The following is a 17,827-nucleotide window of genomic DNA, read 5'->3' on the forward strand; positions in this document are numbered from 1 at the left end:
AACGTATAGCCTCTGGATTCATGGCCACTCTAGATGCTTTATAGTCTTTCGTTTGTTGACTTTTCTTTTTCCATTTTCATGTAATAGGCTCTTTAGAAAAGTCTTTAATATGCAAGTTCCAGTTTCCTGAGCAATCACATTAACCAATAAATTTGACCCTGAGACACTTAGGGTCAAATCCCAGCCCCACTGAAGTCAACGGGAGTTTTGCGATGGATTTCATGGGGGGGGCCAGGATTTCACGCTACATTTTAATTTTAAAATCTAGAGAGTCTATGATCAGTTTTTTTGTATGCAACTCCCCCTCCTGCTTCCCTACCCATATCTCAGTGATCCATAGAACAAAGAGGAAGTCATTTGTCAAGTTAGAAAATCATGGTGCTCATTTTATTTTTTCAGCGGCCCCAGGGCAACATTGCTTTGGAACCACATGAAGCTGAAGATAACGCCCATTGTCTTAGGGAAATGCTCATCAAAAGCAAATTTCATGGAGTCCTGTAAAGGTACTTCTACAACTTCAATCAGCTCTCCCTCTTCAGGCTGGCCTCCACCTTCTCCAGTTTTCATCTGATCTGTTACCTCTGCATAAAATAAGGTTTGCTTAGAACCAGTCACACCAACTCCGGACCTGGAAAAAAAATAGAAGAGGAAAAACTTCACCTTTATTTAAGAAAAATGTTATTTTGTACCTATGAAACTGGGTCCCTGGTCCTCAATTAGTGCCCCTGAGCAATACCAAAATAAAAATAATTAATTATTAATGAATTTTAAGTATTCAAAATGACAATTAGAATCTCTTTTTATTCATAAAAAGTCAGCTAAAATTGTCAGTTAACTAAAATTGAGTTCAGTTCCATTTTAGCACAGATATATGTACAACTACATTCTGTGGCTGCACCGAATGTTTATTTTGAAAGGAGATGGAATAATTGATCTAACAAATGGAAGATTCTTCAATTTACTTCAGTGGGAGTTGGTATGGGCCCTGACCTATAGAAACCTGCAAACAATAGGGTGAAGCTCCCCAGGGTATCTGAATGTTACATTTGTTTGCTTATTTTTATAAGAAATTTTAGATTTCTGTTGCTTAAGAAGATTAGGTCTATTCACAGCTGGAGACCTCTATTCACATCCTGGATAGGTGCAAGAATGGAGTGGCAGCGTGAGATTCTTTTCTCTACCCCGCCTAACCCTTTTGCCTTGACCCAGATGGACCACCCTAAGAATGAATGCATCTGAAGTAATTCAGCCTCTCAGCTAAATTTGTTATCATGGATTTACTTTAGGATATCTTAGATTATGCAGTCTTTCTTCAGCTAGACCACTTGCTGTGTGTTATACTTCTTATTTGTTAATCCTCTATTTCTTAAGAACTATTTCATTTAGATTTTTTAAAAATAAGAGATAAGTACATAATCCACTCACTTGGTCCTTCCAGGAAAATAGTCACATTGCAATTGCAACTTCTGCATTTCCTGTTTTAACAAATTACTTTTAAGGCATATTGGGGGCTGATCCAAAACCCACTAAACTCTAGATCAGGCCACGAATGCTGAAGAATTAGTCTCAATATTACTGTACATAGGATTCAAAGATTTGTAGTAGATTAAAAATTATTTATTCAATATATATAGATTCTAATAAAATAAAAATCTTATAGCATATAAACCCTTTTTACTCAATCTCTAGATAACTAAATCTCCCAGTTAATCCAAGGTAAATCAGATCCCCAGCAGGAATTCAAGCCAGGCTGTATTCTTTCAATCTTCTCAAACAAATCTATTTATTTTGGCTGGACAACGAATATTAATTAGTCAGTTTGTTGCTATATCAATAGCCACAATCTTTTTTCTTTCTGAAAACAGAATTGGGAGTCAGCAAGCTGCATTCTCTTCCTAACTCTCCCACCGATGTACTGCGTGACCTTGGCCAAGGCACTTCTGTGCCTCAGTTTCTGAATCTGTACGAAGTGGACAATGAAACTTACTTATCTTTGTGAAGAGCTTACGAGAGACTAGGATGAAGGGTGCTATGTATGTATTCTATCTATTCTCTGCTTTCTCTGTGATTGTACTATTCTTCTGATACATTCCTTGGCCAAAGATAATGTGACCTAGTGGGAGGCAGCAAGAGAACAGGCTAAGGGGCTTCCCACTTTCTCTCCTCCCTCTTGCTGAAGGATGTGACCTGCTTTCTCAGTAAAACTGAATTACTGTCTCTAATGACCTGGTTTTTGCAGCCACTGTCCTCAGCGTTTGTATCCTATTATGGTGGCTATCACTGCAGGCTTGTCAATAAAAACGCTATCCAGCACTGACAATGATTCACAGACTTGATGCACCACTGGCACAAGATCAAATGCCTTCTCTGGACTCCCCCCTGCCCTTTGCATCCTTTCCCCTTCTCTAATGGGAAGCTGCTCGGAAGAATAACCCCATCAGGCATGCTGCCACTCATCTCAGTTGCAAGTGACGATCCAACTGGCAGAAGACACAATAGAAATGCAGTCTTTGAAAGCAGCAGGATTTACACACTGGGCCCACCATGCTGGTTTAATCATTCTAATCTCATTATAAAAGTAAGGTAGACCCATTTTTCACGAAGTTGCTACCAGCACCCGGTTTTCTAAAGTTGGAATGTCATTTTTTATGCTAATATGCTATCAGCGTGCTTTCTGCTGTAATGACGACAACACACTTCTATATATTTTCTTGGTACTAATAAGCAATAATGCATGGTACTAAAAAGGAACACAGGAGATGAATCACTGATTAAGAACAAACAGGGTTATTTCAGAATCCATCACAGGAAAGTCCTTTAAATCCTAGGAGGAGTCCAACTTGTTCTGTAAACATGCTGGCCCCAGTTTATTCACCTTGTTTCATAGGTGTAGCTTTGGGAGGGAAAGTAAGAGGGTTGTTGCCCCCCCACCCCCAACAACAAGCCTCGGGCAAGCATGGAATTTGCACCCGCCATGCGCAGCCCCATTGGCCTGACTGGAGCGGTCTCCCCAAATACAGAAGTCAAACTATGCCTTGGCTTGCTTTCCACCACTGAGCTCCACCCTGAGTGCTATCAACTTTTCCCAATCCTACCTCAGTCTGTTTAACAAAATTGTAACTTAAAAGACTTATTTGCCATGGAATATTACATTGTTTTTATATAACATTTATTTTAATTCTTGGCCCTCATTTTCCTATCCCTTTCTATTTGTGATCTGTGTGTTGTTTGTATGAGGGGCACTCTGTTTTTCACAGTCTATAAGAGGTGGGGATATTCTTTTTTCTTGCTGTTCTTTATATAGGGTAGGATTTGTTCTTCATCGATTTTTTTTGAGGAATTGTGTTTTTAAAAATTACAAAAGCACATAGAGCCTGGGATTTGGTATTTTTAAGTAGAAACCTAAAGAAATGAAAATAAATGTTGGATTAATTTAGCCCGCATGCTAATCTCTGTATGTGCCATGGTAAATTACAGAACTACATAGGGGTTTAATAATAAATGAATAAATAAATAATAAAATATTGCTGGTTGCTCTCTCACCTTCTGATCTTGATTTGCTCTCACCTCAACTTGATTTACACACATTCTTTTTAGGACCAGTTCTAGCAATTTGTATCATATTATATTTCACCCAAAAAATAACAAGTGGGAAAAACAGTTTTGACTATTAAAACATATCCCCTTCCCTTTTAACCTGTTTCTGAAGTTCATGACCTTTTTCAAGAAACCAAATTGGTGCAGATCTGTAGTTAGACAATTAAAACATTAGCTGTAACCTAGTCAGTTTGATATTATGCAAAGGATCAGTCTGCAATCCACCAAGTTTAAAAACATATAACCCTTATGTAAAAGACCCTTCCATACAAACTCTCTGCCTTAATTATTTACAAGGTAATCTCTTCCTATGCTATCCATGACCTTTTACTTTTGAAACAGCTGCAGCTGTGGAAATCACTGAGTTCTCCCACCATGTATCTTTTCTTTAGCATAAAAGAAAATTGTTTCCTGAGTCACAGCATCATGAGAGATTCAGTTTCTTGCCTCAGGATCTCAAATAGGTTATTGGTTTCACTTCAGGATATTATTACTTATATTTTTCAGAGTGTTAGCAGCCGTGTTAGTCTGTATTTGCAAAAAGAAAAGGAGGACTTGTGGCATCTTAGAGATTAACAAATTTATTTGAGCATGAGCTTTCGTGAGCTACAGCTCACTTCATCGGATGGATTCCTTACTCAACATATCAAGACTGGCTGTTATTCTCAAACTTAAAATGTTTTTAAATGATGTTTGGCCTGGATCTCATATCTTTCCTATTCTATAGTACCTGGAATTGCAAGCAGGTTGGGTCATATCTTGCCATCTAACTATGCATAGAACTTGCCAGTGAAATCAATGGAACGTTTGGGATAAAAAAAATTGTGGTAGGATATGGCCACAGGTTCATTTTGTTTGTTCTTTTATTTGTATTCTCTCCATTCCGTTTTAAGACAACCTTAAATTGCATGTTGAGCTATTAGTTTTAAAATAAATATCTGCCTCCAAATAAGCTATATACAAGAACAAAGGGTCTGATAAATGCTTTTCACTGCAGTTTATTTTACTCCTCTCTCTAAGACTTTATATTTGTAAATCTATTTATATTCTAATTCAACAGCACGTCTCAATCTTAAATTGGATAACTTTGCACACTTAGTATAACATTACATTATCTACTGTATAACAAATTGACTAGGTTATGCCTAATGCTTTCATTGTTAAACTATAGATCTGTCTCACTTTGGTTTCCAAAAAACATCATCTACTTCAGGAAGAGATCAAAAGAGAAAGCAATATATTTTGCTGCACAAAAAGGATCTATTTCCAGTATTTTCCCACTTGCTACTTTTTGTCTAGATCAGTGGTGCCCAAACTTTTCTTGCCGCGCCCTCCCTTACCAGTAATAGAATCTGTCCACATCTTCTTCCCCTCCCCCTGCTCCCATCACTGCACACAGTTGGCTCAGCAGAGGAGCTTGGGCTAAAAGCAGAGCTGACCTAGAGGCAGAGAGGGAATGAGGGCAAAACTGGACTAGGGGTGGAGCAGGGGGAGGAGTGGAGCTGAGGCTGTGGCTGGAGTGGAGCTGAGGCTGGGGCCAGACCTGGGCTGGGCGGCGCTTCCTCTCCATCCCCCAGCGGGGGCTGGCCTGGGTCCTGCCCCTCGAATGTTCCTCTCTGCCCCTCTAAGGGGGGAGTGCCCGATAGTTTGGGGACGACTGATCTAGATGATTTGGCTTTTTTATCTTCTGCTTCAGTTAAGTGTCATCTTCTTCTCATGGATGTATGCCGATTGCCCTTTACTAAAACAGATATTCCTGAATATTGACCACTGCCATCTTTTACAATATTTCCAACCTGTCTTGCATCCTCTTGTACTCTCCCCTTCCTTAGAGAACTATCAAAAAATCACCACCAAAAATGTTTTATTTGCCTTGCTATTTCCTACAGAATTCCTAAATGCAACTCACATGGGCCTGTTATTTTGAAGCAGTTTTAACTGCCTCTTCTGCTCTGATGAAGTCATAAAGCATTTTAACATTCCCCTTTGAAAATGTATATTAGTCTCAGGGATGTGACCTTCAGCAGTTGTTTGTTTTTTTGTTTCTTTGGGGAGAGGTTCCAGTAAATAAGGAAAGACTTCTTTAAGTTTCTAGTAATATCAAACTTCAGTCATTAAACACTTTCCTTTTATCCTCTTGCATGGTTGTTTGCACTTCCTATACAAAATATTCCAATAATTTTGGTGTGCCTTTATTCTCTTTGATATTTTTATTTCAGTGACGTCTGCCCCCTTCCTGCTCTATATACTGTCTACACATTGTTTTCTTCTTAGCCTTTTCCTATAATTTCAAATAAAAAAAATTGCTTTCCTCACGATCACACAGTGAGCCTCCTAAGTACAGAGATAAAAGCTGTATTTATTACTGACACACACAAGCATATATCTTAACTTACCAAGCACTAACATGCTGTACAATGTGAGACAAGTGCAAAGTGAGGGGGATACAAAAATTATGAATGCAGGAAACTTATAATGCTGCAGGATTTGTTCTTTTGGTGTAAATTACTCTGTAACATCAATTTCATAATTCTTTATTCCAATCTTAATAATTTTTTACAATAAAAGTGATATGACACCAAATGTGTGTAGAATTGAAGAGACTAGGACTAAAAAGAATGCAGTCCCTTAAAATGAGCGCTATGTACACAGATATAATCCTTTTTTTTGGACAACCAGTGTGGATGCTTGTATGTAGTAATGACACTATGTACATAGGTTGTGTATATCAGTTCACAAGAACCCTGGGAAATCCAAGCAACCCTTCACGGGCTCTTTCTTAACCATCTAAGTAAGTGAACAGCTCTGGATAAAGAGGTGGCTGAAAAGGAACTTTCAGGTTTTCATACATTCCTTTTAGGTTGTGTCTACACTTACAGTGGCATATGGGGTACAGGAGCTACGTGCTGTAGTGAAAGGCAGGCTGTAGCTACATTTATCGCTGCCGTGTGTCCTGCTGCTGGAGCCTTTCCTGGCTGCCTCCCCCCTGCCAGAGCCTTTCACTAGGGGAGAGGACGGGGAAAGGCTCCAGCAGCAGGGTGGCAGCGAGACACTGCACTGCTAAAAATAACGGTGTAGATGTGGGAGGTGTTGCTTAGGCATGTAGAGCCGTGTAGGGTATATACCTTGGAGGTTCAGGCATGCAGAGCCTGTACTCACCTAGACCACGTCTCACTGTCTACACTGCTATTTATACGTGTGCTAGCTGGGTATTCAGTGTCTGACCTCTACATGTGACCATAAGTGTAAACGTAGCGTTAGTTAGAGCTGTCATTTTCTTGAGTTTTTAAATCTTACTATGCAATATGTCACTTTCCACTTGTTCTATTTCTACTCTGCATGGAGACACTTTCTGGGTTATTCTTCACTAATTCTACCACCTCTCCTGGAAATCAAGAAAAACTTATCCACAATGCTTTCATAAACTTCCCAGTTCTGAGAAGAAACAGCAATCACCAGATGCTAGAGCCAACCATGCCAGCAGATCTTAGAAATGTAATTTTGGCTATATTTCAGCCACATCTTGTCTATGCTTCTTATTAGCATGTTGACATCTAATAGTTTCATCTATACTTGTCAAAGGAGCCAAAGTGAAGTAGGCATCCAGCACTCAGTGAACTTCAGTGGGATTTGGGTGCCTAAATCCCTTATGATCCTTTGAAAATCCCACTCATGTATCACTATGGGACAAATTCAGCAAAGACATAAGTGGGTGGAGCTCTTGGATGTCAATGGGAGCTGCATCCACTTTTGATGAGGGATGAATTTCTCCTGTAGAGTTTATAATCATTGCAACTGAATGTTATGGAGCTTACAAGCTCTGTTGGTCATCAAGTCACTAGTACTTGAAAAGCACATAAGAACATAAAAGTGGCCATTCTGGGTCAGACCAAAGGTCCACCTAGGCCAGTATCCTATCTCCTGACAGTAGCCAATGCCAGGTGCTTCAAAGGGAATGAACAGAATAAGTAATCATCAAGTGATCCATGCCCTGTCATCCATTCCAAGCTTCTGGCAAACAGAGGCTATTGACACCATCCCTGCCCAACAGCCATTGATGACGTATCCATGAATGTATCTAGTTCTTTTTTGAACCGTGTTAGTCTTGGCCTTCACAGCAGTCTCTGCAGAAGAGTTTCACAGATTGTGCATTGTGTGAAGAAATACTTCCTTTTTTTTGTTTTAAACCTGCTGCCTATTAATTTCATTTGGTGACCCCTAGTTCTTGTGTTATGAAATAACACTTCCTTATTTACTTCCTCCACACCAGTCATGATTTTAATAGATCTCTATCATATTCCCCCCTTAGTTGTCTCCTTTCCAAGCCGAAAAATCCCAGTGTTTTATTAATCTCTCCTCATATGGGAGCTATTCCATACCCCTAAATTACATAAAACCCAATAATTTCCAGACAAAGAGCTTGTAAGATCTTCAAGTCCACTAGCCCCAAATTTTTCCTGTTTTGTTTCAGAGAAAATTAAAATACAGAAACCTATGTTACTTGTGGTAACATTAAAGTTCTGAATGCAAACACTTTCAAGTCAGGAAATGAAAAAAGTTGTGATTTTCACAGTAATGTTACCTTGGCACATGGCAAAAATGTTGTATTTTCTATTCCAAACCTGCATTTTAAGTGTGAACATTAGCATACTTGGGTCAAATAATGGCCTTGCCTCTACAGCCTGCAGGTGAATAAAGGTACGCAAGGCACCCTCTTATACCCATCTGTGGGTTACCCATACTATAGGGAACAGCACAGCGGGAGAGGAAGCTTCTGCAAATCCAGTTCATTCTCCCCACACATGGGCATGAGTGCGCTGCGAGGGTAGGGAATGTGTGAGGCCATAGCTAGAGAGTGTTACACATACTTCCCTCTCAGAGCAACAGCGAACACAGTAGGCATATTGCAAATCTAGTCTTCTCTTGGAACAGTGCAATGTCATGCCGCCCCTTGCTTAAGGCTTGTGGCAAAGCCACAACTGAGTCCTGAATATTTAGGTTGTTAAGTAATTCCATAAAATATACATGATGTGTACTGGGGCTGTCAGTGTTTCTCTGAGAAATGGGACTTTTCATTTTGTGACTTTTGTTTTTTTAAATAATTAAGCCTATATTAAATAAGTGTTATATTTTATTATACTCTATAACTAGGGAAATAGTATGTGATCACCTTTAAAATAATTTTTAACATCATGCTTGGAGACTGCAACTAAGATTGGGCCCAGTTGCTCTAGGTGCTGTACGCACACATAGTAAGAGTAAGTCTCTGCTCCGAACAGCTTATCATGATACATATATATATATGGGGTCAGAATTCAAGATGTGTGTTCACAGTTAACTTTCACATTTCCTGACTTTTAGGCATATGCAAACTTATTGCATTAACGTATTTTAATGCAACATATATAAATCATAGCATCATAGAATATCAGGGTTGGAAGGGACCTCAGGAGGTCATCTAGTCCAACCCCTGCTCAAAGCAGGACCGATCCCCAGTTAAATCATCCCAGCCAGGGCTTTGTCAAGCCTGACCTTAAAAACGTCTAAGGAAGGAGATTCCACCCCCCCCTAGGTAACGCATTCCAGTGTTTCATCACCCTCCTAGTGAAAAATTTTTTCCTAATATCCAACCTAAATCTCCCCCACTGCAACTTGAGACCATTACTCCTCGTTCTGTCATCTGCTACCATTGAGAACAGTCTAGAGCCATCCTCTTTGGAACCCCCTTTCAGGTAGTTGAAAGCAGCTATCAAATCCCCACTCATTCTTCTCTTCCGTAGACTAAACATCCCCAGTTCCCTCAGCCTCTCCTCATAAGTCATGTGTTCCAGTCCCCTAATCATTTTTGTTGCCCTTCGCTGGACTCTCTCCCATTTATCCACATCCTTCTTGAAGTGTGGGGCCCAAAACTGGACACAGTACTCCAGATGAGGCCTCACCAGTGTTAAATAGAGGGGAATGATCACGTCCCTCGATCTGCTGGCAATGCCCCTACTTATACATCCCAAAATGCCATTGGCCTTCTTGGCAACAAGGGCGCACTGTTGACTCATATCCAGCTTCTCGTCCACTGTCACCCCTAGGTCCTTTTCTGCAGAACTGCTGCCGAGCCATTCGGTACCTAGTCTGTAGCGGTGCATTGGATTCTTCCGTCCTAAGTGCAGGACTCTGCACTTGTCCTTGTTGAACCTCATCAGATTTCTTTTGGCCCAATCCTCTAATTTGTTGAGGTCCCTCTGTATCCTATCCCTACCCTCCAGCGTATCTACCACTCCTCCCAGTTTAGTGTCATCTGCAAATTTGCTGAGGGTGCAATCCACACCATCCTCCAGATCATTTATGAAGATATTGAACAAAACCGGCCCCAGGACCGACCCTTGGGGCTCTCCACTTGATACTGGCTGCCAACTAGACATGGAGCCATTGATCATTACCCGTTGAGCCCGACAATCTAGCCAGCTTTCTATCCACCTTATAGTCCATTCATCCAGCCCATACTTCTTTCACTTGCTAATCATCTAATCATTATAATTTAGTCATAATTTTAAACTTTCCCTGTTGAGGAATTTGCAGCACTGCACAATAAATGTAAACTGGCTTTGTTAGCAACGATGAGATTCTGTATACAATTTCATTCATAAATCTGGTATGCAGTATATAAAAGCCGAACTACTACTTTCTTAAACAGTGATTCATTTTAATTTTACAATCATTCAAAGTGCTACATGTTCACATTTAAAGCTGGCACACATTGACTTCTTTGTACTTTAAATGTACATAATTAAGGTGAAGTTCTCTACATGGAACGTATCTATTTATAAAATGCAACTTTTATTTGGATGCAGAATCTGGTATGTAGAGAATACATACTGTCATGTTTACAAGTAAATACAGTATCTCAGTGGCCTTTCTACTGCATTCCAAATCTACTCAGATAAACTTTGTGCAGTTTCCACTGTAATGTCTTAAGACCTTTATACAGTTCTAATGTTATAAGCAGCAGGTGCAGGAAAGAAAAAGAATAGACGCAATTAACACAAAATTATATTACACAGTACCGTCCACAAACAGGTGCACTAGCAGGTGATCCTTCTAATCATAATACATTTTATTGTACCACAGCTATTCATCACAATGCAATAAGGTAAAAATGGATTGTATTCATAGGTTACTATGTAGAAGGAATAATGCCTTTGAAAATACTATAATGCACAATACTAGCTCCATAGGATAAGGGCTATGTTCTTTCCTTTACTCCTTCTATTTACTGGTTTCAGAGTAGCCCACGAAAGCTTATACGCTAATAAATTGGTTAGTCTCTAAGGTGCCAAAAGTACTCCTGTTCTTCTATTTACTGTAAATGTTCACATTTGGGAGGAACGTGGGGTGGGAGCAAACTTGTACCTGGTCCTTAAAGAACATTATATATGGGGATTCTGATGTAAGGCCCCAAACTTCTGAGACCCTCCAGGCCGAGGTAATCGCTACCAGAAAGGTGACCTTTCAGAGGGCATGATGCCAGCAGGTCAAAAGGAGGGCCCGTGAGCCTTGACAGGACCAGCTGAGGTCCCATGGGGGAATGGGTTCATAAATTTGAGGGTAAAGTCTCTCTAAGTCCTTGAGGAAGTAAATGGACATTGAGTGTGAAAAGACTGACCTACCATCCATCAGAGGGTAGAAGGCTGAAATTGCCACTAGGTGCACCTTGATGGATGAAATAACTAGGCCCTATTGTTTCAGATGGAGTAAGTAGTCCAGCACAGACTAGAGAGGTGACTGTGTCGGTGAGAGGCCTTTTTGGGATGACCTTCCAGAGAAACACTTCTACTTGGGAACTTAAGTAGCTCTAGTAGGTTTCCTACTACCTAGCAAGACCTGGCAGACTTGTTCTGAAAAAGCCAGCTCTGCCAGATTTAATCATGGAGCTTCCACACAGTCAGGTGGAGGGCCTTGAGGTTCAGGTGGAGCAATCAGCCATGATCTTGCAAGATCAGGTCCGGGAGGGGAGGGAGTGGCAACAGGATCGCTACTAATAGGTCCAATAACAGGCCGAATCAGTGTTGATTCAGCCATGCAGGGGCTATAAGAATAATCTTTGCTTTGTCTTGCTTGACTTTCAGTATGACCTTGTGCACAAGAGGAATTGGGGGGAAACGTGTACAACAGGTACTTTGCCTGTGGGAGTAGGAAGGCATCTGTTCAGTGAGCCCAGGCTGCAACCGCATAGTGAGCAAAACTGCTGAGATTTCCTGTTCTGCGGTCTACAAAGGGACACCCCCACCTCTGGAAGATGGACCTTGTTATATTATGAAGGGACCACTCATGGTGAGAAGAGAAAGATCTGCTGAGATGATCTGCCAAAATGTTCCAGGCTCCCGGAAGATGAGAAGCTTCAAGGTAGATGGGGTGCTTTGTGCAGCAATCCCACAAGCCAATGACCTCTTGTCGCAGGATGGATGTGTGTGCTCCTCCCTGCCTGCTGATGTAAAACATGGCTACCATATTGTCCATAAGTACTCGCACAACCTTGCCTACAATCTAGGGTAGAAACACCTGGCATGCTAGGTGGACCGCTCTGAGCTCTCTGATGTTTATATGCAAGGAGAACTCCTCCTGGGACCACAGCCTTGAGTCCTGAGGTGCTCCAGGTAAATTCCCCAACCTAGATTGGATGCATCCGAGATTAGGACTACTGATGTCTGGGGAGTGATACATGGAATGTCTGATCCCACCAACTGGCTTACATTCTGTCAGATTGGGGAGTGAAAAATGGTGACGGTTCACTGAGTACACCGAGGCCAGCCAAGCTTGAAAGGATCTGAGGCCCAATCTCGCATGCTGCACCATGTAAGTGCATGTCACCATATGACCTAAAAGTTTGAGGCAGAAACAGGCTGTTGTAATGGGGTGGGTCTTCACTTGATCTATCAGAGCCAACACTGTCTGGAAGCAAGCTAATGGGAGGAAGGCTCTGGCCCAGGTGTGATAAAGCACCACACTGATAAAATCTATCCTCTGGACAGGGATAAGAGTTGACTTCTGCTCACTTATTAATAGGCCCAGGCCTCAGAAGGTAGCTTGTAACAGACCAATGCTGGCTCTCACCTAGGCTTGGACCAGCCCTTGATCAGCCAGTCATGGAGATAAGGGTAGACTCATACCCGGCGCCTTTCTGAGGAAGGCCACCACCACTGCCATGCATTTTGCTGACAGGCCGAAGGGGAGGACAGTGAATTGGGAGTGTGCCTGCTTCACTAGGAACCTGAGGAACCTTCTGTGGCCCCAGAAAATGGAGATGTGGAAATAGGCCTCTTTCAAGTCGAGGGAGGCACATCTATACCCTGGATCCAGGCAGGGAATAATGGAAGCCAGGGAGACCATGTGGAACGTCAGCTTCTTGAGATAACTGTGAGGCAATGCAAGATGCAAGAGGCGTCAGAGATCCCTTTGGCCTTCAGGATTAGGAAACAGCGGGATTAAAACCCTTTCCCTCTCAAGTTCTGATGCACCTCCTTCACAGCCCCTATCCAAAGGGGGGCTTGCACCTCCTGGACTAGAAGTTGCTCATGAGAAGGGTCCCTGAAGAGGGATGGGGATGAGGGGGAGGGTGGGTGAAGAAAACTGAAAGATGTAACCTTCCTCCACTGTACTCAGCACCCAATGGTCTGAGGTGATGAGGGACAATACTGGCTGAAGTAGGAGAGTCAGTCTGAAAACAAAAAGGGGATCAGGATCCGGTATGGGAACCGATATAGTGCTCTTGGGCACCCCTTCAAAAGTTCTGCTTGGGGCCGCCCGGATATCTGTGCAGACCCAGTAGAGAGGCTGAGGCAGAAGAGGGCGATTGCCTGCACTTATAACCCCTGCTTTGTTTCTTAAACAGGTCTTGGCGCGGTGGCAGAGCTGAGAAGCAGACTGGTTGTTGAGGTCTGAAGTGCTTCCTCAAGGAATCAGGGCACAGAGGCCCAGGGACTTGAGGGTGGCGTTAGAATCCTTCAGGTGATGGAGGTTTGCTTCCATCTGTTTGGAGAAGAGGGAAGTTCCCTTAAACAGAAAGTCCTGAATGGACTGCTGAACCTCCGGTGGTAGTCCTGCAGATTGGAGCCAACAGCACCTTTGCATGACTACCACCAACACCATTATTCTAGCAACTATATCAGTTGCATCCAGAGCAACCTAGAGAAAAGCCCTGCCTATAGTCTTCCCTTCCTCCACCAGAGCGGAGAATTCCTGTCTGGACTCCTGCGCCAGTGAGTTCTTGAATTTTGACAGAGAGTCCCAGACATTATAATCATACCTCCCAAGCAAGACCTGCTGGTTGGAGATGCAGAGCTGCAACCCACCAGTAGAATAACTCTTTCTACCAAATAGATCCAGCTTCTTTGAGTCCTTCGCTTTGAGGGTCATGTCCTGCAGCCCTTGCCTGTCTCTTTCATTGGCCACTGAGACCACAAGGGACCTGGGAGGGGGATGGGAATATAGGTACTCATATCCTTTGGTGGGACAAAATACTTTCTCTCTGGTCTTTTTGAAGTGAGGGGCAGAGAGGATGGCATCTGACATAGGGATCTGCCTGGACACATAACAGCCTAATTGAGGGGTAGGCCCACCTTTGACAGGGCTGCTGCAGCCAAGATGTTGATCAGGCTGTGAGAGGATTCTTTAAGCACCTTAACTTCCAGACCTAGGTTAGATGCCACCCTTTTCCATAGCTCCTGATGAGCGCTAAAGTCACCGAGCTCCTCAACCCCCACATAGCTTCATCTCAGGAGGAGGAGGCCTGCACAAGGGGGTCTTCCTCCTCTTCTTCTGCACCGCCCACATCACGTAGCCTCAAGTCCTGAGTATTGGTACTGGGTTCAGTACTAGAGTCAGGGTCAGGTGTTGGATGGTGTGGTGGAGGGGCCTCTCTCTCAGACACCATCGAGTATGAATGGCTGGAAGTTGGTCCCAGTACCGTGGGAAAACCCCACAGATTCTGAAAAGGCCACTGGACCTGCATAGGCTACAGCCCACTGAGCCAAACGCCTGGAGGGGTACCCACACCAGGATGTGACAGAATGTAGGCCTGAAGCACCTGGCATTGGCCACTATTGGAAGACTGGATACTGGGCTACATGGATCTTTGGTCTGACCCAGTATGGCCATTTTTATGTTCTTATGGGTATCGGTATCAGGTCCATGGCTGGATGCATGACTCCATCTCAGACTCCGATAACAAGTCAGGTTGTGGGGACCTGGGGATCATTAATGATCTGGAGGATGGCGTGGACTGCACTCTCAGCAAGTTTGCAGATGACACTAAACTGGGAGGAGTGGTAGATACGCTGGAGGGTAGGGATAGGATACAGAGGGACCTCAACAAATTAGAGGATTGGGCCAAAAGAAATCTGATGAGATTCAACAAGGACAAGTGCAGAGTCCTGCACTTAGGACGGAAGAATCCCATGCACAGCTACAGACTAGGGACCGAATGGCTAGGCAGCAGTTCTGCCTAAAAGGACCTGGGGATTACAGTGGACGAGAAGCTGGATACGAGTCAACAGTGTGCCCTTCTTGCCAAGAAGGCTAACGGCATTTTGGACTGTATAAGTAGGGGCATTGCCAGCAGATTGAGGGACATGATCATTTCCGTCTATTCAACATTGGTGAGGCCTCATCTGGAGTACTGTGTCCAGTTTTGAGCCCCACACTACAAGAAGGATGTGGAAAAATCAGAAAGAGTCCAGTGGAGGGCAACAAAAATGATTAGGGGGCTGGAGCACATGACTTATGAGGAGAGGCTGAGGGAACTGGGATTGTTTAGTCTCCAGAAGAGAATAATGAGGGGGGATTTGATAGCTGCTTTCAACTACCTGAAGGGGGGTTCCAAAGAGGATGGCTCTAGACTGTTCTCAGTGGTAGCAGATGACAGAACAAGGAGTAATGGTCTCAAGTTGCAGTGGGGGAGGTTTAGGTTGGATGTTGGAAAAACTTTTTCACTAGGAGGGTGGTGAAGCACTGGAATGGGTTACCTAGGGAGGTGGTGGAATCTCCTTCCTTAGAGATTTTCAAGGTCAGGGCTTAACAAAGCCCTGGCTGGGATGATTTAACTGGGGATCGGTCCTGCTTTGAGCAGAGGGTTGGACTAGATGACCTCCTGAGGTCCCTTCCAACCCTGATATTCTATGATTCTATGACCATAGGGAGGTAGTACCCCTTAATTCCACTGGCTGGTGTCGAGGGTCCAGGGAATGGTGCCAGAATGGGGAAGCCTTTGCTGACATCAGCAGGGTCGGTTTCCCTCCGGAGGACGCGGTGCTGGATAGGATCTCAGGGCAACATGCTCCCTTCTGCTTGCCATCCTCACCACTGTGGGATCTTGCCCTGCCGGGGTCAGCAGTACCAGGAGTGCCATCAGATCCCTGGCCGTGGCAAATGCCTCTGGGGTGGACGGCACCATGATCCCACTGGTGCCACACTGTCCCCCCGGTGTCAGCAGTTGGTCCTGCACCAGATTAACGGCACCTGTGAGCAGGTCAGTGTTGACACTTTTGGGGCAGAGGCAGAGAAGTGGCCTGACACAGGTCTCACCCTGCTTCACTCCCCATGCTTGTCCTTCCTCAGTTCCCTCTTGAACTGCTGCTTTTTGTACTTCTTCCTCAGCACCGGTGAAGGGGAATGGTGCCAAGAGACCCGTGCTGCTGGAGGAGCAGGTACTCGGTGCAAGGTACTCGGTGCCAAGGTACTCGGTGCAGAGTCTGACTGGCTTGGCTCCGACGATGGTCTGACTGCGGATTCCATCAGGATGGACCTTAGCCTAGCCTCACTGTCCTTCACTGTTCAAGGCTTGAACTGGTGGCAGATCTGGCAATGCTCTCACACATGAGCTTCCTCCAGACACTTCAGACAGCTGGAGTGTTGGTCACTCACTGGCATAGACTTGCCGCAGGAGGCACTGGCTTTGGAGCCCGGAGACCAGGGGCATGCCAGGCCTCAGGGCAGAGGATGCCCTCTAAACAAATGTGAGGGTCCAACTATTTACACAACTACTAAAAGAAATAAACAGAAGACAAGAAAACTTGAAAAGAAAGAAAGGAGGGAATAATAAGAACCACTGATGAACGCCTTGCCAAAGCAAGAGAAGATGTTCCAGTGACCATCACGGGCTGTAAGAAGGAACTGAGAGGGTGTGGGGCCAGTCGGGCCCCTTATACCAGCACATGAGCATGCAGCAATATAGGATGCTAGAGACAGCCTGACGGATACCACGGAGGGAAAAATCTCCAGTGACTGTGCATGCGGTGTGTACGCACACCTATGATGGAATGGACATGAGCAAGCACTCAAAGAAGAACAACCAGTAATTTTTATCTTGTTCTGCTGAATTATTAAAATCTAAAAAGCACTCTACAAATATTCTTGGAAGACTTTGAAAATTTTAAAACTCCTGGGAGTGGTAGAACTTAAATAGATACCTTGCAATCAGGAAGAAAAATTCCATTATTTTTTCTTCAGTAGTGCAATAAAACAAGGCTTGAGCATGGCACTGAGGGTGTTGCAGCCTAAAATGCTAGTTCACAGGTGAACTTCATACAAGTTCAAATTTGAAACCATAGCCACCCACGTGGGGACTGGGAGGAAACTTGTCACCATCTAATAAAAGGGAAAACACAAAAGACCTGCAAAAAGAAAAGGAGTACTTGTGGCACCTTAGAGACTAACCAATTTATTTGAGCATGAGCTTTCGTGAGCTACAGCTCACTTCATCAGACCTGGTCACTCATAGGACACAGAAAAACTTATTTCTTTTATAAGATTATAATCATACTTTTTGCTGCATCCAATGGAATACAGGTCTTATTCTCTTACACGCCTCTAAAGTACCTAGCACAGTGATGGAGCTATAAATAATGATACACAAAAACACCACCATGTTAAAACACCATTTTTAAATTGCAAAGCCAAGCACCCAAAAATTAGTAAATGAGTGGGATGAGACACTTTGCGAGTGGGTTTCATAGGAATGCATAGGAATGGTGAAACTCAGACATCATGGGTTTCATTCAAGGCTCTGGAGGGGACTGCATTCTAGTGCTCCAAAGCATCGGGGTGCTAAAGTTTCTCAAAGAAGAGGGCACCAGAATGTTTTTGAACATAGTCAAAGCAAAATATGTTTCACTAGCCTGGTTCTCAGAAATGGTTGAACCATTTTGGCTGGAAAAAAAAAAATCAGCCTGATGCAGACACT

The 17,827-nt window shown here is 43.4% G+C and overlaps 1 protein-coding gene across 3 annotated transcripts in view; it reads right to left on the reverse strand.

The window, feature by feature from the left end:
- Positions 1 to 356: 356 nt before the first annotated feature.
- The window catches only part of NUDT14 (nudix hydrolase 14), a 101,584-nt gene continuing 84,113 nt past the window's right edge, over positions 357 to 17,827 (reverse strand). For all 3 annotated transcript variants that reach the window (XM_048853657.2, XM_048853655.2, XM_048853656.2), the window contains exon 5: positions 357 to 628. In XM_048853657.2, coding sequence (XP_048709614.1) covers positions 388 to 628 — 241 coding nt within the window. In that variant the 3' untranslated portion in view covers positions 357 to 387. The remainder of the gene's footprint in view (positions 629 to 17,827) is intronic.

The sequence above is a fragment of the Caretta caretta genome, chromosome 6, assembly GCF_965140235.1.
Source record: "Caretta caretta isolate rCarCar2 chromosome 6, rCarCar1.hap1, whole genome shotgun sequence".
In the NCBI taxonomy this organism is placed as follows: domain Eukaryota; kingdom Metazoa; phylum Chordata; order Testudines; family Cheloniidae; genus Caretta; species Caretta caretta.